This window comes from Pangasianodon hypophthalmus, chromosome 8 (assembly GCF_027358585.1).
Source record: "Pangasianodon hypophthalmus isolate fPanHyp1 chromosome 8, fPanHyp1.pri, whole genome shotgun sequence".
Taxonomy (NCBI): domain Eukaryota; kingdom Metazoa; phylum Chordata; class Actinopteri; order Siluriformes; family Pangasiidae; genus Pangasianodon; species Pangasianodon hypophthalmus.
In genome coordinates, this window is record NC_069717.1 from 24,522,984 (window position 1) to 24,542,751 (window position 19,768).

Genomic DNA, 19,768 nt, shown 5'->3' on the forward strand with positions numbered 1-19,768 from the left:
TCTGTCCACCCATCTCTGTCTATATCTGTAACTCTCTCTACTATTTCTCACTAAATACATCTTTCTGCATATTTATCTCTCTTCATTTCTGTAACTTGTCTCGCTCTACAGCCATCTCATAAACTATCTGTCTATGCAAATATTGCTTAAATTGCTCTCTGTTCTCTCCCATTCATTCTTCTTTAGCTTATCTCTTATATCTAATCTATCTATATATCTGTTTCTCAATCACTGTAATCTCTAATCTTATTTCTCCCTCTCCAATGTTCATATCTGTCCAATATCTCTATCTTATGACTCTTTCTCTTGATTGTTATATATTTTATACCAACATGCTGATGAATTTTCAAAACTGATGGTGTTTTAATTTTCTCCAGCAGCAGCTTGTACAGTAGTTCCAGCTGCAATTCAAATCTCGGGTTTATATTAATGCATGCTTGTTTTGTGGACGCGCCATATTCATTAAAGCTAATAATAAACAAATTAAAAAATTATTGATGTGACTTTTTGTGTAAAGACATTTATTTTATGGAAGGAGTCTCCAGAGTCAGTGCTTATAACAGTCAGAGGTAAAGCTTTTGGACTATGTTTTCCACCATGTCTTTAATAAACAAATAATTGCAATCAAATTGCTGTGCAGTAAGTGGAATAAAACACTTCAGGATGTGATGTTATAGGAAAATAATCAACTTTGGGGTGGTAACAGTAACCCTGTTTCGCATCAGGCCTCATCATACCATTCCATCATTATTTTTCTTCATCAACATGCCTCTGTTCTAATTCTTACATATCTGCCTGTTATAGAGCTCTATATAGAACAGTCAACATGGTAAATACTGAACGAGCGAATGATTTCAGACACAGTGCGTGTGTGTCGTCGTCTTTTCTCTCGTCACCCCCCCCTCCTGCTTCTGGTCTCTCGTACATGTCTCGTGATGGTTTCTCATTCCATGTTTTCAACAGATAGATCTTACAGGGAACGCATACTCATAGAGAAAAACATGCAAAGTATTGGCTACTTGTTATGCAGGTTTCTAGGGATGAGGACCACACCCACATACACAATCAACGTCTGTCACTGGAGCAGCAGATATTGCACATCCACATACGCACACACACACACATTCATGAGGATTTTAATATTAGAGACTTTATACTGGTCTACTTTATTCACTGAATAACATTCACTGCTTTTACATTCCCCTGGAGATTAGCAGCAATAGTGCTCATAATGATTTATAAAGGATCTCCTGTTAAAAGCATAAGTGCTTTACATGCTCAGTTGAATCTGTGGATTTCTGAGTAGTATTATGGCCTTGTTGTGTGTTAAACCAGGCAAAAGCTTTACTGAAGTTTTTAGATAATGCAAAATGGTTTTCCTGGAGTTAAGAGGGTCATGATTATACAGGATATTTGGTCAAAAGTACACCAGGTTTTGTTTTTTTTGTTTTGTTTTGTTTTTTACTGTGGCACTATTGTCAGAGCTGCTGTTTGGTATAAAGCAATATAAAAGGTTCAGTAATTTTTTTTTCTCTAGGTCTGTGACTGCTGTCAGTACCAAGAAAAAAAAACAGGTTGTGCCCGCATGTTAAATATTGTCAAACCAAAACCAGTCGTGTCCTTAAGATCAGGATGAACGAGTTTACGCAGCATGTATGTGTGTTAGCAACAGGCTGTTTGTTCTTTATGGAGAGGCGGTAGCCTACTCATTATATCATTCTAATTAGTCCCCCGCATGTGTTCAGGATTTATGCTAACCATAACCTGTAGTTTTATTTCAGCAGTACAGCGCTGACGAAAGCACTCAAACTTACTGCAGACCAGTGACTGCTTTCAAACTGCGCGCACTCTGCCTCACTTCCATTTGCATCACTCAAAACCTGCTGTTAACCACAGAGGCGTGAAAGGAGAGTTAATGGAAAGTGAGCGATGAATGGAGAGTGTAGTGATATAGAGGAGAAATATCACATCTTGGTGTTTTTTTTACGGTTAGAAATGGCTGACCATGAGTGAGTGGTTTAGTTGTAGCGAATACGGAGGAGCCGCAGTGGGAAAGTATCAGTGTGCCATCTGAGAGCTTAAATCTCTGTAACACAATGCATCAGCCTGCTAACACCAACGCTAGGGTTATTACGCTGTCAAGGTGTATGATTGGACAGTTACCTCACCCCTGACTTTCAAATAATTTCCAAATACTTATTGAAATGCATGTTTCACTCTTTCAGCTTTTTTTTAACCCAATCAAGTGTCTTAGCCCAGTGGTTCTCATCTCTTTTGTGTCCAGCTGTGGCTCCCCAAACACTGGACTCTTCCCAAATCATACTACAGCAACCTCTTTTTCGCTGCACAGGGGACATGGACAGCACTGAAAACCCTTACGTTGTTGCTACTGCTGCTGCTTCTAGCATGTTCATAACTTTATCATGACACATGGAAGAGCACAGCGTAGCTCACCAGAACTAAATGAAGGAACTATCTATTGTCGGCTAAGCAGTGCTGCACACTGCCACGGTAGCTGGACTTTAACAACAACGTGATAAATTTTGACAGCATAAGAGACATTATGGAAAAGTCATTCTCAAAAATAAGACAAGAAAATCAATTAATTAATTTTTTTGTTTGTTTTTGTGGGTTTATTTATTTATTTACTTACTTACTTACCTATTTATTTTGCTATGTGCACAAGGATGTGCAGAGAGTTCCCAAGTGGTGCAATAGAAAAGTATTTGTCCTTTAGTCAGGAGATTGTGAAGTTGAATCCTAACGATGTCATAACCTTCCATGGCTGGAATTGCTCTCTGGGTGGGTGGGTGCCTATACTTTTTCCTCCCGTCAAGCACAATGCGCCTAGCTAATCGTAGGCATCTGTGGGCTCATGTATGCTGAAGAAGGCAGATAGCGCAGTGTGTTGCACTGCCCTGTGATGCAGCAAGAGCAACAGTTTGAAAACATGTGGATGGCTGTCTTCACATGTCTCAGGGGAAGCACGTGTTCTCCTTCAGCCTCCCCAGTTGGTAGCTGTCATATGATAGGGGAGAGCTAGAAGGGAGAATAATAGGAAAAAAATCCCCCTCAAAATTTATTCCTTTAATTTTCACTACCAGCATGTATGTTTGTAAATGGCCGATTAATACCGTGAAACTTTTAAACTAGATCATTATACAGTGAAAAGTTCAACCCATGACAATCATAGCCCAGACAAATATGATCACATTTTCTTTTCCTTTTTATTTCATTAATATACAAAAACATTGCATTATACAAGATTCATTCCAAACTGACACACACTGCAGGTGACTACATGAAACTCAAACATTATGCATACAGCAGGAAACAAGGAATGAAGGTCATCCAGGACAGACGGTTTTGTTCAACAAGTGGTTTCGAATTTCTTTTCTTTTCTGCCTTTTGTTTTTTCATTTTAATATTAATACGGACATAACTTGCATGACCGTGAGGGCAGAACAATGCAGTATCTCTTTAACTTCACTTGATTCTGGTTAGCATCAAATTAGTGCTGGCAAGAGGCTGTTCTCAGACATTTCTCAAAGGTCTCTTGTTCCAAACACTGGAGGAAATGGTTTGAAACAAACACATGTTTTCAAAGGAAAGGGGCCAAGCAGTGATTACAGAACCTGTGCTTTTCTCTTTTCTGAGAACACTGAATGAACACTTTTCTTTTTCAAATGGCTCTATTACAGCATTAAAGGCTTCTCTCATGTCACTCTTTTCTTATCTTCGTGATGACAGAATATATTTAGAATGTTGGCGTGAACTAATCTAATGTTTGTACTAATCTAATGCTTGAAGATGATTGGTTGTTCCTTCAAACAGTGCATACTAAAACTAAGACTTCAGTCTTCATAAGCGAAACCCTAAAACTGAAATTATACCAAAGCAGGATGAGTAAAGACTGCAATATTCACGTGTAGTCACAGCAACCTTTAATCATAGTTATTGTCTGGCTTTATAGTTCATTGTTTATAGTTCATAGAAACAAGTGGAGAAAATTTGGAGAAAAGTGCAAATTTTTCAATTGATCCCACATTTGAGAGACACTGAAACCACAGCAACTGTAAAATCATGTGAGGAGAATATTTAAATAAATCCGATATGTGAGGGCTTTTTTTTCCTCCTGTCTGGAATGTATTCACAATTCAAAACTATTTAGTGTTTTGTTACCATTAGCAGTGTATACTCACATTATACATCTTTAAATGATTTCAATCACAGTGGTGTTTTTTTTTTAAGTAAATGTATACAGAGATGTAGACAGGAATGTGTTTCCTTGTATTATTTTTTTTTGCTACTGACCACTGCCTCAATTCATTGAATTGACAAAATGATTTTGACAAAATGGATAAAAAAGTAAAAAAGGTCATTTGTGGTTAATTCCCAGGAACTGCGCAGGCTTTTGTTTTTATAATGTATTTTTAGCTGTGTTTTATGAATACCAGTCTGTCTGTAAGGTATAGATAGAGGTCTTATCAGTCTTTACCATGTTGATCTGCAGTTTGTATGTGCAGCAGAAACTATGCAGGCGTACAGGCTTTTCCATGAGCCAGAGTTGATGTGATGGGGTTATAAGATCACTGCTTTAGGCCCTGTTCTCCCACAGCACTCATTTCCTTTTGGCTTAAATGTAGCGGCAGTACTGTTAAACTTTAGGAATATAAATGTCCATTATGAATGACTTTTGCAGTGAACATACACTACTTGTACTGATACTGATCTGTCTGTTTAATGACTGATTTAGATTTCAGACACTGGGTCCTAATGTTTAATTACCTTCTGTCCCTTGTCTGTCTGTGTCCACGTGTCTGTCTCTCTGTCTGTGCCTGTGTCCCTGTTTGCTAGCTCGGACTTTGCGATGCAGCGGTTCGATCGTGAATCAGAGGTCTACAAGATGATTCAGGAGAACAAGGAGTCACGTGCAGCTCCTCGCCAGTCCAGCACCTTCAAAATGCTGCAAGAGGTGTTGGAGGCTGATGAGAAAGGTGAAACACACACACACACACACACACACACACACAACAATTCCTAACTGCCTAAATAGAGAACATTCAAATTAGTCCAACATGTAAAAATTGGGACATAAAGCTCAAAGTCACTGCAACCTTTTGTCCAAATGCATCATAAAATAACCTTAAAGTACCTGAGTATTAAAGTCTGTCTTTTATCTGTGAAGTCAAGTCTAATACTTGACCTTGGGTTCAGTCTGGGCATGTGTGAGCATGTGTGTGAGCATTCTTTATACTCACCTCACGACTGTGCAGCAACAGCACTTTTATGATGCAGAAACAATCTACTTGGCATATCAGGTGTCTCAGTGATCACCGGAGAGGAGCTCTTAAGTCCATCTCAGAAAAAAGAAGAGAGTGGAGGCCAAATGGGAAAAATTAGCATTTTAAATAATTATTTTTCCCCCTCATTTAGGACATGTATTAGTGATATTTAGATGCTTTTCTGGCCCATGATTCACCGGTTTAAGAGACGATCCATTACATAATCGGACATCGTAATGTGCAAAGTAAATGTCCCAGCAACTCTGAATGCGCGTGAACATATTTTACCATCCAGATTCAAATGCTCAAGTGTCTATACTCCGATATCATCAGAGAAAACAATCATCCATGGCAGACAGGCCCCTGATGCAGCTTTTATGATTGACTCCCAATTTTCATTTGATAAGCATTCAGACAATGTTTTTAAAAAGGCTTATCAACGTTTGGCTTATTGAGAAAACTGAGGAGTTTTAACATTGAAAAGGACATTTTGATGGTTGTATATAAATCACTTATCGAATCTGTTCTTATTTTTAATATTGTATTCTGGTTTAACTCTCTTTCTGTTAAAAGCAAAAACAAATTTTTAAGGATTATAAATGTGGCGAGTAAAATAATTGGTGAGAGACAAACACCTCTCACTGATCTCTTTAAAAAGGAAAGCGTCTGTTATTGTGGGAGACTCTTCTCATCCCCTGTATAGTTCTTTCCAGTTACTTCCCTCTGGCAGACGGTATAAAGTGCCTTTAGTGACAAGGGCCTAGTATAAGAAGACCTTTATCCCAACTGCGATTGGCATTTTAAATAGGATCTTAAAATGAATTTTTTATGTATTATTATTATAGTTGTGAAGTATGTAATGTAGTTTTGTTGTGATGATTATTTGTATTGTTTGTGTGTTGAGCCTTTTGTCTAAAGACAATTTTCTACCCTGTTTGGGACAGACAATAAAGCTTTTGAATTGAATTGAATTATTACTCAGCTGTTTATTCTCGGTGTGTATCTGCTCAAAGAAACTTTTGTTTAAGAAATGTGTGTCCTATTTACTTTGTTGCTTTCTCCTCAGAACGTTGATGACAGTTGAAATATTTCGTTTCACATCATATTTTAAATGTGGTCATGAAAATAACTTGCCCAAATTATGGTGACAAAACGATACTGCCTCAAGGCACTTGACGTCACCAGTTCAAGCATTCCAGCGTTTTAGTGCTGGAACCAAACAGATTTGCCTGATTTTGTTGTGGAAAAGCATGGAACTGTTTGACAGAGTATGGACATATTTTACTATTTAGTCATTCAGCTCTTATACACAGCACAAAGGATGGTGGATAAAGGCTTTCATTGTCTTTTTTTTTTTTTTGATCATGTGTGTTAGTGCATCAGTGAATTAAATATTCAGTTTGTTGCAGTTGCTACTAAAGCATGTGGCCCACTGCATGTGGCCCACTGATTCCCAGTAAATATATTACTTAATAATAATGATAAGAATTATTATTATTATTATTATTATTTGCAAAAAGATTAATGAAATTACTTGAAATGAAATGAAATGATATCAGACTACTGACTGATGTCATTGGTACCTAGGTTCTTGCTGCATTGTTTGGTCAACAATTGCATTGCGACCCCTTGTGTAGAATTTAATATTATGACAATTAATTTGTGTTAAACTAAACTCAACATTGAAATAGTGTTGAATTAGCTTATTACAAGACTGAAAGACAGAATCTGATAAAGTAGTCAACTAAGTTCTGAGCAACAGTTAATCGACTTTTGATTAATCATTAGCAACCCTAATCAGCACGCAAACTGTATCAGCATAAAAGCAAGTTCTGCCAGTTCACTTCTTTTGAAATGAGATCATCACAGATGAACACCTGATAAATAAGTGTGATCCAAGTTTTTAGGATTTAGTTTAAATGTGTGTTTTTTTGTTTGTTTGTTTATTTTCTTTTTAAACAGAGGCTGCTCTCAGGTTTCCAGGGAAGCTGTCACCAAACCCACCGAAGCCGATTTCGTCTGTCGCTGGGGTCCAGAAATACCACACCTGTGAAAAATGTGGCAACAACATTGTGTAAGAGAGAAACACTTGATAGTCATTGTGTAAGAGAGAAACACTTGATAGTCATTGTGTAAGAGAGAAACACTGGGAGTATTGCTGATTTTGCGTGTGAAGGTGTTTGTTATACTGTTTAAAAAAAAAAAAAAAAAAAAAAAAAACAGGCACGCCTATGGGTGTGAGGTACCAGGTTAGGTTCAAATACAAATCGCTCTAGAATTAGTGACGCTCTTGGAAAAGGAATAGGAAGTCTTAGTAGTTGATTTAGCTTAGTCATCTTTTATTCCTTACATAAGAAAATCTGAGTATCCTAAAAATCTATTAACAAATCTACTTTAAAAGCTGAAGCAGAAGTTACTGTAAGGAAAAGAAAGAATACAAGAATATGGTAGCTCTAAGCTGATGCTTAAATCTGATATATCAAAAACAAAAAACATGATTGATTTTTGTATGTAGAATGTATGATGTGTAATTGGGTTGTGTTACAGCACCCAGGCGGTGAGGATCATGGACGAGCGTTTCCGTCACCCTGAGTGCTACACGTGCACAGACTGCGGCCTCAACCTGAAGATGCGAGGCCACTTCTGGGTGGGAGATGAGCTGTTCTGCGAGAAGCATGCACGCCAACGCTATCAGGGGCCTGGTGCGGGCTACCGCCACCCCATCTCCCCTCACCACTGAAGCGTCTGCTGTCTCACTCCCTCCCTCACTCCTTCCAGCACAGAGAGCACAGCGAACTCTGAGTAGCCTGCACAGAACACACAGCTTCCTTTTGCTTTAGAGGAAGAGCACCCTCTACCTCTTTAGCTGCATGTGAAGTGTGCTAGCTGTTGACTCTGGGAGGGGATGAGGTGGTGTGTAAGCCAGTACAGCGAGTATCCTACGCTTTAAGCCTTGCTTGCCAGTTCTTCACATTGTATTAGGCTTTTGTTTCATTATCTCTACCATGGATTCATTTAAAACTTCGGTTGGGTTTCACTGAAATGTACAAAACCGGGATCTGCTTAATATAATTATATTCATCACAAGAAATGTATAGTGCACACAGGACTGGTTTCCACTGTGTGTTTGTGTGCGCAATCAAGTTTAATTTAGCCATCGTTTTTGAATGATTATTGGTTTCTTATAAAAAAGATGTTGAAAGTATTTTGCCAATCATATATGCAGAAACGCGCATACAAACACACATTCCTCTTGTATAAGCACAACCATTTATTTCAGGGCTGCTCACATAGTGGCCCAAATTTACCAACAGGAACTGCAGCAGTTGTATCCATGGATCAGATTCCAGCCCATTGACTTAAAATGTTTTGGGCAGCCCTGATTTTTCATCTTTTCATTTACTTTTTTTTTCCATCTACAAGGGAAATGTATATCAAAGCAATATGAATAATAACATGTTTATGTAAATATGTGTATTTTCTCTTTATGGATATATATATGTAGAATGATAGTGGATAGGTTTATATGTGTATGTTTCCGTTCATGTCAAACTTGATACTGAGTACACATCATTTTGATATGATGGAAATGAAAGTGTGTGCATAAACATAAAGCCAGATTATTTTTTAATACTGGCCTTCACACAAGTGGCATATTTTCATACACACAACTCCACCACTGGTGACTTGTTTGATGGATGGCTTCTGAAAAGTTATGTTGTGAATTGTAATGTTAGCTGTGCTTTCCTCACCTTTTTCCTTTTCAAATATAAAATTTCCTGACGTAAATGATTGAGTGAGTGAGTGGCTGCTTATTCAGTGATTAGGTGTTTCTAAGCTTTTAAAAAAGCAATGATCACATTAACAGTGATTAAGTTTCTACAGATGAGGAAGCTGTACACAATATAAATGTCTGTCTAGTATTTTTTCCGGAGAAACGTGAAGTTTGTGGTTGGGAAACAGAAATGCAACTGTTTATTTCAGCTTAGCCGGTGAGAGATAGTTTGCTTGTTAATTGTTTTGTTTCCTAGAAATCTCTCTCCTGATTCCTGGGACAGCGTGTGGCATCCATGGTAACCACTACAGCCTGGTTTTATTCACCGCATATTATACACATGATGTCACTTGTGTGGTTACTTGCACATAACACTGAATTTTTCCATAAGGGTTTTATTCCAGAATGATCTGCCAACAGAATCAGTTTGATCTTAATATGACTACAGTTGTTAGGAAATAGGCTTAATATTTATCTATTTATTTTAGAATATTATAAGAAATAAATGTATCTCTATATTTAAGATATGTTACTTGCTAGGATATTCTTTGCAGTGAGGTTTACTTTATTTCTTAAGTTAATCTTTATTATCACTGGGCATCGCTCCTGTGGGCTGTGAAATCCGTGCTTCTCCTCTTCGTTTGATCACTAGAGGGCCACAGAGGCACTGTAATGAGGAAGAGTTAGACTTTATTTTACACATGCGCTTGCCTCTGTCTGAATGTATTCTTGTGTTTAGCATATATTCTCTGATATGCTTTCATTTTGTATAAAGAAAGCTATAAGATTAGAGGACTTTTAATACTAGACTACTTTAAAACCAATGCTTTTGTGGTGAAAAAATAGTGATTTTCTTTTTTACCCCCAAAAGCTTAGTCCTGCAAATTAATTTACAGTTTGGATTCCATATTTTGGGTGCCATTCAGCCCTTGTAACTTAAATTATTGTTATTTTTTATATTTTCCAACATTAAATATAAGAAAATGTGCATTTAACCAAGGGTTTTGGAGATGCTCCAGGGTTTTGGAGATGCTTTGACTTCCAATGAGTCGACTTCCTTTTGAACATGAATATTTTGTGTGGAATTTTCCAAATGTTTCAAAGGAATGTATGTGTATAGGTAACAAAGTAGAGTGAATGTTGTGGGAAACTAAAATGTACGATTTTCATGACCTAAAATGGATGACTCTTGGAGAAGGAGTATGAGATTTACACATTAACACAAAATTAATATGATTTTTAATGATTATATTTCAAGGTAAGGGACCAAGGTGCTACATAAGACAAACACAGAACAACACAGAATGACAAGGGACTACATAAATTTATACATACAGTGCACAAGTGCAAACATGTGCAGACAGCACAAGACAGCACAATGACTGCTGAGATAGACAATGAGCACAGCAAGTCCCAGTGCAGCGCCGACCAGTACACAGTTCTATTAGAAAGTGACTCCATACTTTTATTAATGTTTTCAATTATTTATCTATAATATACTTGCATATTTGTAAATGGAATGTCAGTGAGATACAAATAGCACCTCAGTTGTGGAATCACCCTTCAGTTTATTAAGTTCAGTGTTTATGTTCATGCACACATTTATAAAACTCAACAGCTTAAACTGTTTTGTCAGAGATGAACGACTTTGATTTCCCCTTCCTTCAGGTCTAAACGCTATTGGCTAACTTGAGCTTGCTTAACACTGCCCTCTTGTCTGTGTCCGAGTCCCACATGTGCTAACAGCCATCTCTGCAATCAATCTTTTCCCAGAAATCCCCGTTGAGGCGCGGTGCTCTGACTCCATCTAACAGCAGGAAGTGCGCTCCACTGAGTGGCCTAATGGGTGTGTAATCAGATGGTTGTCACTCCCTGATGGGAAGCAACAAAACACCCAATTGGAATGTGTTTCTCCGGCAGCCTCAGGCTCTACACAGCACAAATGAGCCTAATGGTGCTGGTGACCAGTCACACTCCTGCCGTGGTCAAATATTTTTGCCTGACTAATAGTGGACGTTACATTTATATTTAATGTAGTCACTCAGGACATTCAGTTTCCAATTGTCTGCACCAACACTACAATGCTAATAAATGTTCAAGAAAGAAAAATTTCAGGCAAAATCCATGCCCTTCAACAATCACCTGCAAGATAAATAACTTACAGATAAATAACTAACAACAATGTAAATTGTAATGCAATATGGGCATAAGTGTAAAACACACACCCACACCACTAGGTGGCAGTGTTCTTTCATGAAGGTACTGCTTAAACCTTTCTGCTCCATCTCTGGCTACATCTCAGAGCTCAAAAGAAGTTTTCACAAAGAGTTGTTTATATACTTGTTGGCTGCCTGTTCGTTTCTCTGTGAGGAAGTGATGTCACTCCAAAACCAGACAGATTGATTAGCTTTCCCAGAAACAGAATTTTAGGATGGAGGTTTGTCTTTCATGTCCTGAAGAAGATTATGGAGAACCTGGTGCAGTTCTTGGGCAGACTTGGACTTTCTGTCTCTGCAGGTCTCAGACAGCCTCCATGATGTTTTTAATCTAAACAAGTGGTCCATTGCTTAAAGAAAAAGTCCACCATAAAACACATGAACGATGTATATATTGAAATAGTTGTGATGTGTTTAGCAATTCAGGTGCTAATTTGTTGGTCAGTGTTGTATTTTTGCTATTCCTGTGAGATGTTAGCGGTCGCGTGTTGTGCTGATGTCATGGGAGGACATTGATATTGCTAGCACATGTCACCAAGGGATAAGTCAGGTTTCACTGTTAGCTCCTACAAACAAAAGAGAAAGAGCTTCTTTTCTCACTCGCCATTTTCCAGCGACATTCAAGGCCATATTAATGAGAAATCCAGCGTAGAATGTAGTATAGAAGTTGCTGTAAACGTCGAACTCGATGTTCCAGGATGCAGTTCAGCTATATGATGCAGTTGCACTGAGTTACAGCAGAGATTCAGCTTGTCTAGTCAGCAATCTGTGAGATGAAGAGTGTGGTGGACAGACTAAAGGACTAAAGTGCTGCCGCATCACTCATTTTAGATAAAAATGAATTCTCACCAGCACCACTATTAGCAGGTAGTTGATTGACATTATGGGTAATGTAGGAAACCATTAACCAAAGTGAAAATAGACCAATGTTTTGAAACTAAACTAATAATTTTGAGTCAACTCAGAAATTCATTACAAAATAAACATTAGATGCCATTTAAGATCGCATACTAATTATAAAGATTAATATACAAGTCGTTCAGGATGGATTTTTCCTTTAAGGATATAGCTTTAAGGACATAGCTCACAAAGCTGAGGTGTAGTTGGAGGGATTTTGGGTTTGAAATATTTTATAATTGTTCCTAATGCTTATTCATGGGTGGTTAACATAACACATACAGCGTAACTAATTGTATACATGTCAATTAACATGTTTTGTGCAGTAATTGTGCTAATGATGTTCATAAATGGACATTGGTCATTATAAATCATAATTCCTCCGTATTTAACCTCCACAATCAAACTAACACATCTCTTCCTTTGTTTAATCACATTTTCCTGGCTGCTATAGTGAGAAACACGGATAACCGATCGGTATCGTGTATGTTTCCTGTTTGTGCTACACTCTGAGCTTAGAGATATTGAGGTGACCGCCAATGAAGTACTGCAGAAGGAGAAAAACTTCTGGTTTTACAGTATATAATGTTATCTTCTCCTATTGCTAGCATGTTATTTTAATCACTTTCAGTTTAAGTGTCATAAAGCAATTTTATGGCAGTGTTATTAATATGGCGAGACTTGTGCCATCACCTCTCCTACTACCGTCTGACAACCTCCTACATGTGTGTGTGTCACACTCATCAATATAATTATACAGATCGTGTCGTGATTTTATTTAGTATATTCCTTCATCCCCCTGCTGAAATTAGTTCCTGGTTACACCACTGGGCTGCAGGCCATAAGACTGACATTTGGCATTTACTACATCCTGTTGTATGATGAATGAAATGAAAGCAATCTTCAAATACTGCTTTTAATTGGATGGAAAACACTATGGTGCCTTCTGGGCCCTCTCAGGTTACCTGTATCTAAGCACTTCTAAGCATTAATATAAGGATAAAGGCCTACATAACTAATGACTGATTAGCACTTCAGCATTGTATGTGCCATAGATTGTCCCAAAAACATAAAGAAATCAGGCTGATACTCTGAAATAAAGTGTCGATCCTGAGTTATCATGTGTTTTATACTCCACTCTTCCACGTTTGCTCAACAACAGAATGGTTATTGTAGGCGATTTTCCAAAAGCAACATGGCTGCACTTTCACACCTATATAGCCTTTTGTTGCATTCTTGTCCACTGGATTATTTTTCCTCTTCCCCTTCTTCCTGCCTCCTTCCCTCAATGTTCCCTTTCTCTAGTCCACCTGGAATGGACTCCAGATGTGGAACGGAGAGAGAGATTGCCTTTGCAGCGATACGAGAGAGAGAGAGAGGGAGAGGGAGAGAATGTTGGAACGACATAAAAGTTTGTCTGGATGCCATTAAGTACAATTTGATGTAATGTGCAGTTTCGGGACGTGACATTTTTAAAAGGAAACTGTGCACCAGATGAGGAAGATTTGCGGGATCGGTGGGATGGGTGTGTCCTAAAAGCAACCTCTGCACTAACTTCCGCGCTACGCTGGCTATGTCCCAAAGCGCATCCTACTATCCTGTCGATGGCACTTGGATTTTGTATGCCAGTTCTAATGTGGCAGACATATGGTGTGTATACACTATTTAGTGCGCTACTATGTGGTTTGGGACGTAGCCACAACATAGTGCAGCAACAACAAACGGCTCTGCTGCTATATTAGCTAGAATACAACTGCTCCATTGTATGAACTGGCCATGCTCGCGTGTCTGAACGTGGCACGAAGAACATACACATCAGCCTCAATCAGGCCTCTGCATCCGTCTCGCTCTCTCTCTCTGCACACCTTTTCACGTTTTCAAAACACTGCCTCCATTTTTTTGTCCACATGCGAGCTAAGGTTTCCCGCTTCCTCTGTTTCTCGTATATATCAAAGGGGATCTTGTTTTAAAAATAAAAAGCTGTGGGTTTTAAATAAAACAAGTCTGTGGACAAAGGTGGACTTAGGAAAAACCTTTTTTATGGGTCAGTTTGATGGTATCAGCTCATAAATATCAAATTTTCTGGTTCCACACGCATGTGGAAACTAAAATGGCTTCTGTTGAACGTTTGTGCTGAGCTAACACTTTTCGTTTCTAATGACAGGAACGTTCTGGTACATGTCAAAGAAACACAGAAAGGGGTTTGTCCTTATTCCGTGTCTTTTATGCTTTAGCAAAATGCCTCAGAGCTAAGAGTGATTTGGTAGGTTACCTCAGTTGTGTGATGCTAGGCTAATAACAGCCATTTGTACTGAGCTAACACTTTTTGTTTCGGATGACAGGATTCTGGTGTACATCAAACAGAAATATAGAAAGATTTTTGTTAGTAGTCTGTACCTTTTATGTGTTTAGCAAACTACCTCAGACCTCAGAGTGACTTGGTACGTTACTTCAGTTGTGTGAAAGCTAGGCTAGGCAACACAAAGGAGGGTTGAAATATTCATGTATTTCCCTTGTTTATTCAGGAGCATTTTCATTATTTTAGCTCACAGTATAACGCCATATCTCTTCAAATCAAGATCAATATTTTCAAGTACGCTAAGAAGACTTGCTAGCAGTTATGTCGCTGCTCTGTTTCTGTCAGAAGAGGAGCAGATGCTAACTTTTCCTAGAGCTAATATCATAGCATTATGCTATTTCTCCTTCTGTGTGTATTTGGGCAACTATATGGTATTTATAACATGTTTATAACCAGTAATAACATGTTAATAGTACTTTTTTCATTCTTTTTTTGCTGGTATAAAAGTTTTAATTGACAGTGTTGTATATTAGCATGTTTGCTTGTTTAAATGATTAAATTTTATTTGAATTGTGCTTTTAAATTGGTTTTGGAAAGTGAAAATCTTTGGGATATCCGTGTTGGATCATTCACAAGAGCACTGGACATCTTTACATATGTCCCATGTCTTCCAACAGCTACACCTTAATTAGCTAATTCAATTCTATACGCTTTTGCTTAAGGCCGTGAGAAATAGGCACGTGAGGAAGCTGTCTGTATCTGACTTCGCTCCTTATCAGTTTGTTACACGTATTAGATTTCCTCTTGTTCTCACACTCCATGTGCATTGTACACACTGGAGCCAAGCATTAATTCAGCACTGGATGGTTTGGTCGCACGCGAGGATCCAGCAAGGTGCTGTGAGCAGCTAGCAGATGTCCAGCTGGGTCATAGTGCCTGGATCCTGACACAAACATTAGGATATAAACTAAAAGGAAAATTCACGCAATTGAGAGCAATTTTGTTGCATCATGTTGGGAAAAAAATCCAGTCAGCATTATTAGAAGGTGATTAGAAAGTGCTAAAACAGCCCCACTGACAGACCAGCACACACTTCCACACTGCATGATTTAGTCAGCGTGACCTTCTGGAATTATTCATGTGAAGCTGCTGGTGTCATTCCAAAGGTGGATATCCAGTGAATTTCATAGTCTGGGCTTCAGAACTAGACATCATCGTTTATACACTCACTGTGCTTGTAGTTTATTGGTTAATGTTCAACCCCAGACATGGTTTCTGCAGGATCATCAATCTCATGAAGAAAACAAGTTCAAATGTTAAACATGGAGTGAGTTATGTGAGGCGTAAGCGGATAGTACTCTAAACCAGTACAGCGTTTTCTCGTCTCTGGCAGCTCTGATTCAATTAATAGTTAAACAAATCAGGCGTTAGAACAGGAAGTCCACCATAACCTTTCCCAAATCTTATGGTATTCACTTTCTTTCTTTCTTTCTTTCTTTCTTTCTCTCTTTCTTTCTTTCTTTCTTTCTTTTCTTGCTTGTCGTCTTCCTTCCTTGCTTGGTTTCTTTCTTTCTTATTTTCTTTCTTGCTTGTTCTTTCTTTCGTTTTTTCTTTCTTTCTTCTTTCATTCTTTTTCTGTTATCCCTCCTTCCTTTTTGTTACTTGCTCCCTTCTTTTTCTTTCCTCTTTTTCTTTCTTTCCTTCTTTCTTTCTTTCTTTCTTTCTTTCTTGCTTGCTTGCTTTTTTTCCTGTTATCCCTCCTTCCATTTCTTTCTTTCTTTCTTTCTTTCTTTCTTTTTCTGTTATCCATCTCTACTTTTTGTTGCTTATTCTCTTATTTCTTTCTTTCTTTCTTTCTTTTTCTGTTATCCCTCTCTACATTTTGTTACTTATTCCCTTCTTTCTTTCTTTCTTTTTCTGTTATCCCTCTCTACATTTTGTTGCTTATTCCCTTCTTTCTTTCTTTCTTTTTCTGTTATCCCTCCCTCCATTTTGTTACTTATTCCATTCTTTCTTTCTTTCTTTCTTTTTCTGTTAACCCTGCCTCCATTTTGTTACTTATTCCCATCTTCCTTCCTTCCTTCCTTCCTTCCTAGGTAGAAGCTTGTATTACTGGGCATGTCTTCTGCAGCTGTAATAATGGTGCATAGAGGATGTGTGGAGCATTTAAAAGCATTTAAAGCGCGTGGAATTGCACCACTGTTGTGTTTTCTGAGGGTACATTTACATTTTGGTACCTTGGGGAACTAAAGTGTATATGTAAAGTACCTTTTTTGCCTAACAGTGAACAGTGTTTTGATGACTATCCAAATTTTAATGACTGCCCCAGAAGACCTTCTGTTCATTCTGCACTCTTTGCATATTCCATGGCAACCGGCTGCTTGTCGTCTCTTATTGGTGTAACCCTATAGGTAGTTCAGTAGCCTTTCCTCACTATTTAGGGGAGAAGTATGCGATTGAGGACCCAGCCATTGTGTTCCCTGATTCTGAAATTATTTCCAAAGTTGTGCCTGTGCACTAGGACCCTGCGGCAGGTCGCGCGTGCGTGGAGGAAAGGGAAAGGGGAAGGGGAAGGGAACGCGCGCGCGCGCGCTCAGGGCAGTAAGTGAGCTGCGACAGGGTGGCGGAGGAAAAGCGCTGCAGGGGTATTAAGGGGCGTTAAGCTCGCGCCGGAGTACCGTTACTCAGGAGCTGCACGCTATGAAGAGCGCAGGGACAGTGAGCGAGCGCAGGCTGGAGGGACACGCAGGCTGCATGCGGACTTCCAGCTCTGAGCAAACGCGATCTTCTGTGTGAATTAACCAAAAAATGCGGGAGCAAGTTCTGCGGAATCACGAGTCGTGGCTGCTTTCAGAGCCCAGAGTAACTTTTTAAGTCTTGTCATCACTTTGGATTCTGATTCGCAGCGGAGTAACACTTTTCTTTCCTGCAGGTTTTTTATCTCTTGCCACACAGCGCTTGCACATCTTGAGGAAGATATTTTGAGGATGCGTTTGCGCGCAGAAATGCGCTTGGACATGACGGATCACCGTCGTGCTGCATTTTCCTGACTGACGCACTGAGCTGCACGCACTTAGTGATGGAGAGACGCGGTCATGCAAGCTGAGGCGCGCGCAAGTGTCAAATCAGTGTAGAGAATAAGGAATTCGCGCGCAGGTTTTAGCAGTGCAGCAGTGCTTTAATCCTCTGATCAGACTTGCCTAAGTGATTCATGTGAAAAGGCTCGCGCTGATGACATGGGCTGACTTCGTGTCACCGAAAAGGGACCGACGATGTTGCGACGCAGCGCGCGCGTCTCGTTCCGCGGCCGGTCGCTGCTCGTGCTCTTGCTACTGCTGCTGCTGGGATTTGCGCGAGCCTGTCGCGAGCTTCTCTCCAGCGGCTGCAGTTGCACGGACGAGCGCGCCAAGGGCCACACGGCGCAGGCGGGCGCGCGCAAACGAGTGAGCTGCGCCGGCAAGGAGCTGACGGAGACACCGGAAGCGAGTCTGATGCCCAACCGGACCATTTCTTTGTGAGTAACTGTTTTGATTCTGCTGTCTGGTCTTTCAGAAATAATGGTTACAAAACTCTTGTCTGAGAGTCGCTATGCACGTGAAGTGACGTGTGGACGCGCGCGCACATGTGTAGGGATGGTCAGTACTACAGTTTTTAAATTCGAAATTGATACCAATATTTTGTGAAACATTAGCAACGATACTGTGAGGTAAGTCTTCTCATCCTTAATGTGAGAGCAGAGATTTTTGTCTCTTATGCTTAGTCACTGACAGTCACTATCCTCAGTCATTTGTTAAAACCCTTCCAAATATACACCATCACCACCACCATCACCCAAAACAACACTGCTTTCACCGATACCACAACCAGCTGCACTACCAATAGCACCACTGTGACCAATACCACCACCACCATCACCCAAAACAACACTGCTTTCAGCGATACCACCACCAACTGCACTACCAATAGCACCACTGTGACCAATACCACCACCACCATCACCCAAAACAGCACTGCTTTCAGCGATACCACCACCAACTGCACTACCAATAGCACCACTGCGGCCACTACCACCACCACCATCACCCAAAACAGCACTGCTTTCACTGCTACCACAAACACTACCAATAGCACCACTATGAATATTGACAGCACTTCCACAACCACCCAAACAACATTTGTTTCACTACTACCACCATCACTACTAACAACAGCTCTGCAACCACCAAAGATACCAATAATATTACCACCACCACCAAGAACTCTATAACTGTTAAAGACACCAGCAATACCAGCCACACCACCACCACCAACTCTACAACAACCAAAGAGACCAACATGACCACCACTCACAACAACTCTGCCATCACCAAATATACCAACAATATTACCAGCACCACCATCAACTCTATAACTATCATAGATACCAACAATACCAGCATCTCCACCAGTAACAACTATACTACAACCAAATATACCAGCATTACAACCAACACCAACAATTCTACAACTGCTAAAGATACCAACAAAAAAAATCCACAACCACCACCACCACCACCAACTCTTCAGTCACCAAAGATAATGCCAACACCACCAACAACTCATAACTCTATAACTACCAAGATGTAAACCCCTACAATCAAGCCACAGGTACTTCCAATAATGGAATTCTATTAATAATAGCCTGTATCACATTATATTTTATTGGCAAGTACATCAACGTTGACTCAACGATATAATGCCTTTACGTATGAGTCACTGTGAAGTTTATGGATGAGTGTGTCACGAAAATAACACACTCCCAACACACCAGTGTGGATGACCTGTTTTGGCAGTTTGGTGTCAGATATATCTACTGATTAAGAACTAGCCTTACAGTACTTACATGATTTGCTACTTTGATACTATCTACCTAATAGTCAGTGTCCCTGTCTGAGTTGCAACCAGAGCCTGTAGGGTTTTTATATCTTGGATTGTAGCCTCTGGACATGTGTTGAACAGCATGTCAACACAATACCATGGTTCTTGTTGAAGGTTTTAGCCCTTCTCCTGCCACTGGTAGAGGATATAGAATGGGGCTTTCAGGTTGGGTTTGATTGGGGAATTTATTTCAGGCTGTGAACTGCAGCGCTTCGGAGCGGAGAATGAAGTCTCTGTATCACAGCTCTGTCATTTTCCATCTGTGTTTCAGTGTGGAGAAAGGAAATGTGCCCCTGGTCAGCACCCCTCCCACACCCTAAAAACCCACCCCCTTCACACACACACACATACACACATACACACATTCTGCCCCCTCTCC

The 19,768-nt window shown here is 39.6% G+C and overlaps 2 protein-coding genes across 7 annotated transcripts in view; both read left to right on the forward strand.

Moving 5' to 3' along the window:
- The window catches only part of pdlim2 (PDZ and LIM domain 2 (mystique)), a 62,214-nt gene extending 53,137 nt beyond the window's left edge, over positions 1-9,077 (forward strand). For all 6 annotated transcript variants that reach the window (XM_053236374.1, XM_053236375.1, XM_053236371.1 and 3 more), the window contains 3 exons: positions 4,858-4,997; positions 7,248-7,359; positions 7,833-9,077. In XM_053236374.1, coding sequence (XP_053092349.1) covers positions 4,858-4,997; positions 7,248-7,359; positions 7,833-8,025 — 445 coding nt within the window. In that variant the 3' untranslated portion in view covers positions 8,026-9,077. The remainder of the gene's footprint in view (positions 1-4,857; positions 4,998-7,247; positions 7,360-7,832) is intronic.
- Positions 9,078-17,064: 7,987 nt separating this feature from the next.
- adgra2 (adhesion G protein-coupled receptor A2) overlaps positions 17,065-19,768 on the forward strand; it is a 58,939-nt gene continuing 56,235 nt past the window's right edge. Inside the window, exon 1 of the mRNA XM_026925600.3 lies at positions 17,065-17,986. Coding sequence (XP_026781401.3) covers positions 17,745-17,986 — 242 coding nt within the window. The 5' untranslated portion in view covers positions 17,065-17,744. The remainder of the gene's footprint in view (positions 17,987-19,768) is intronic.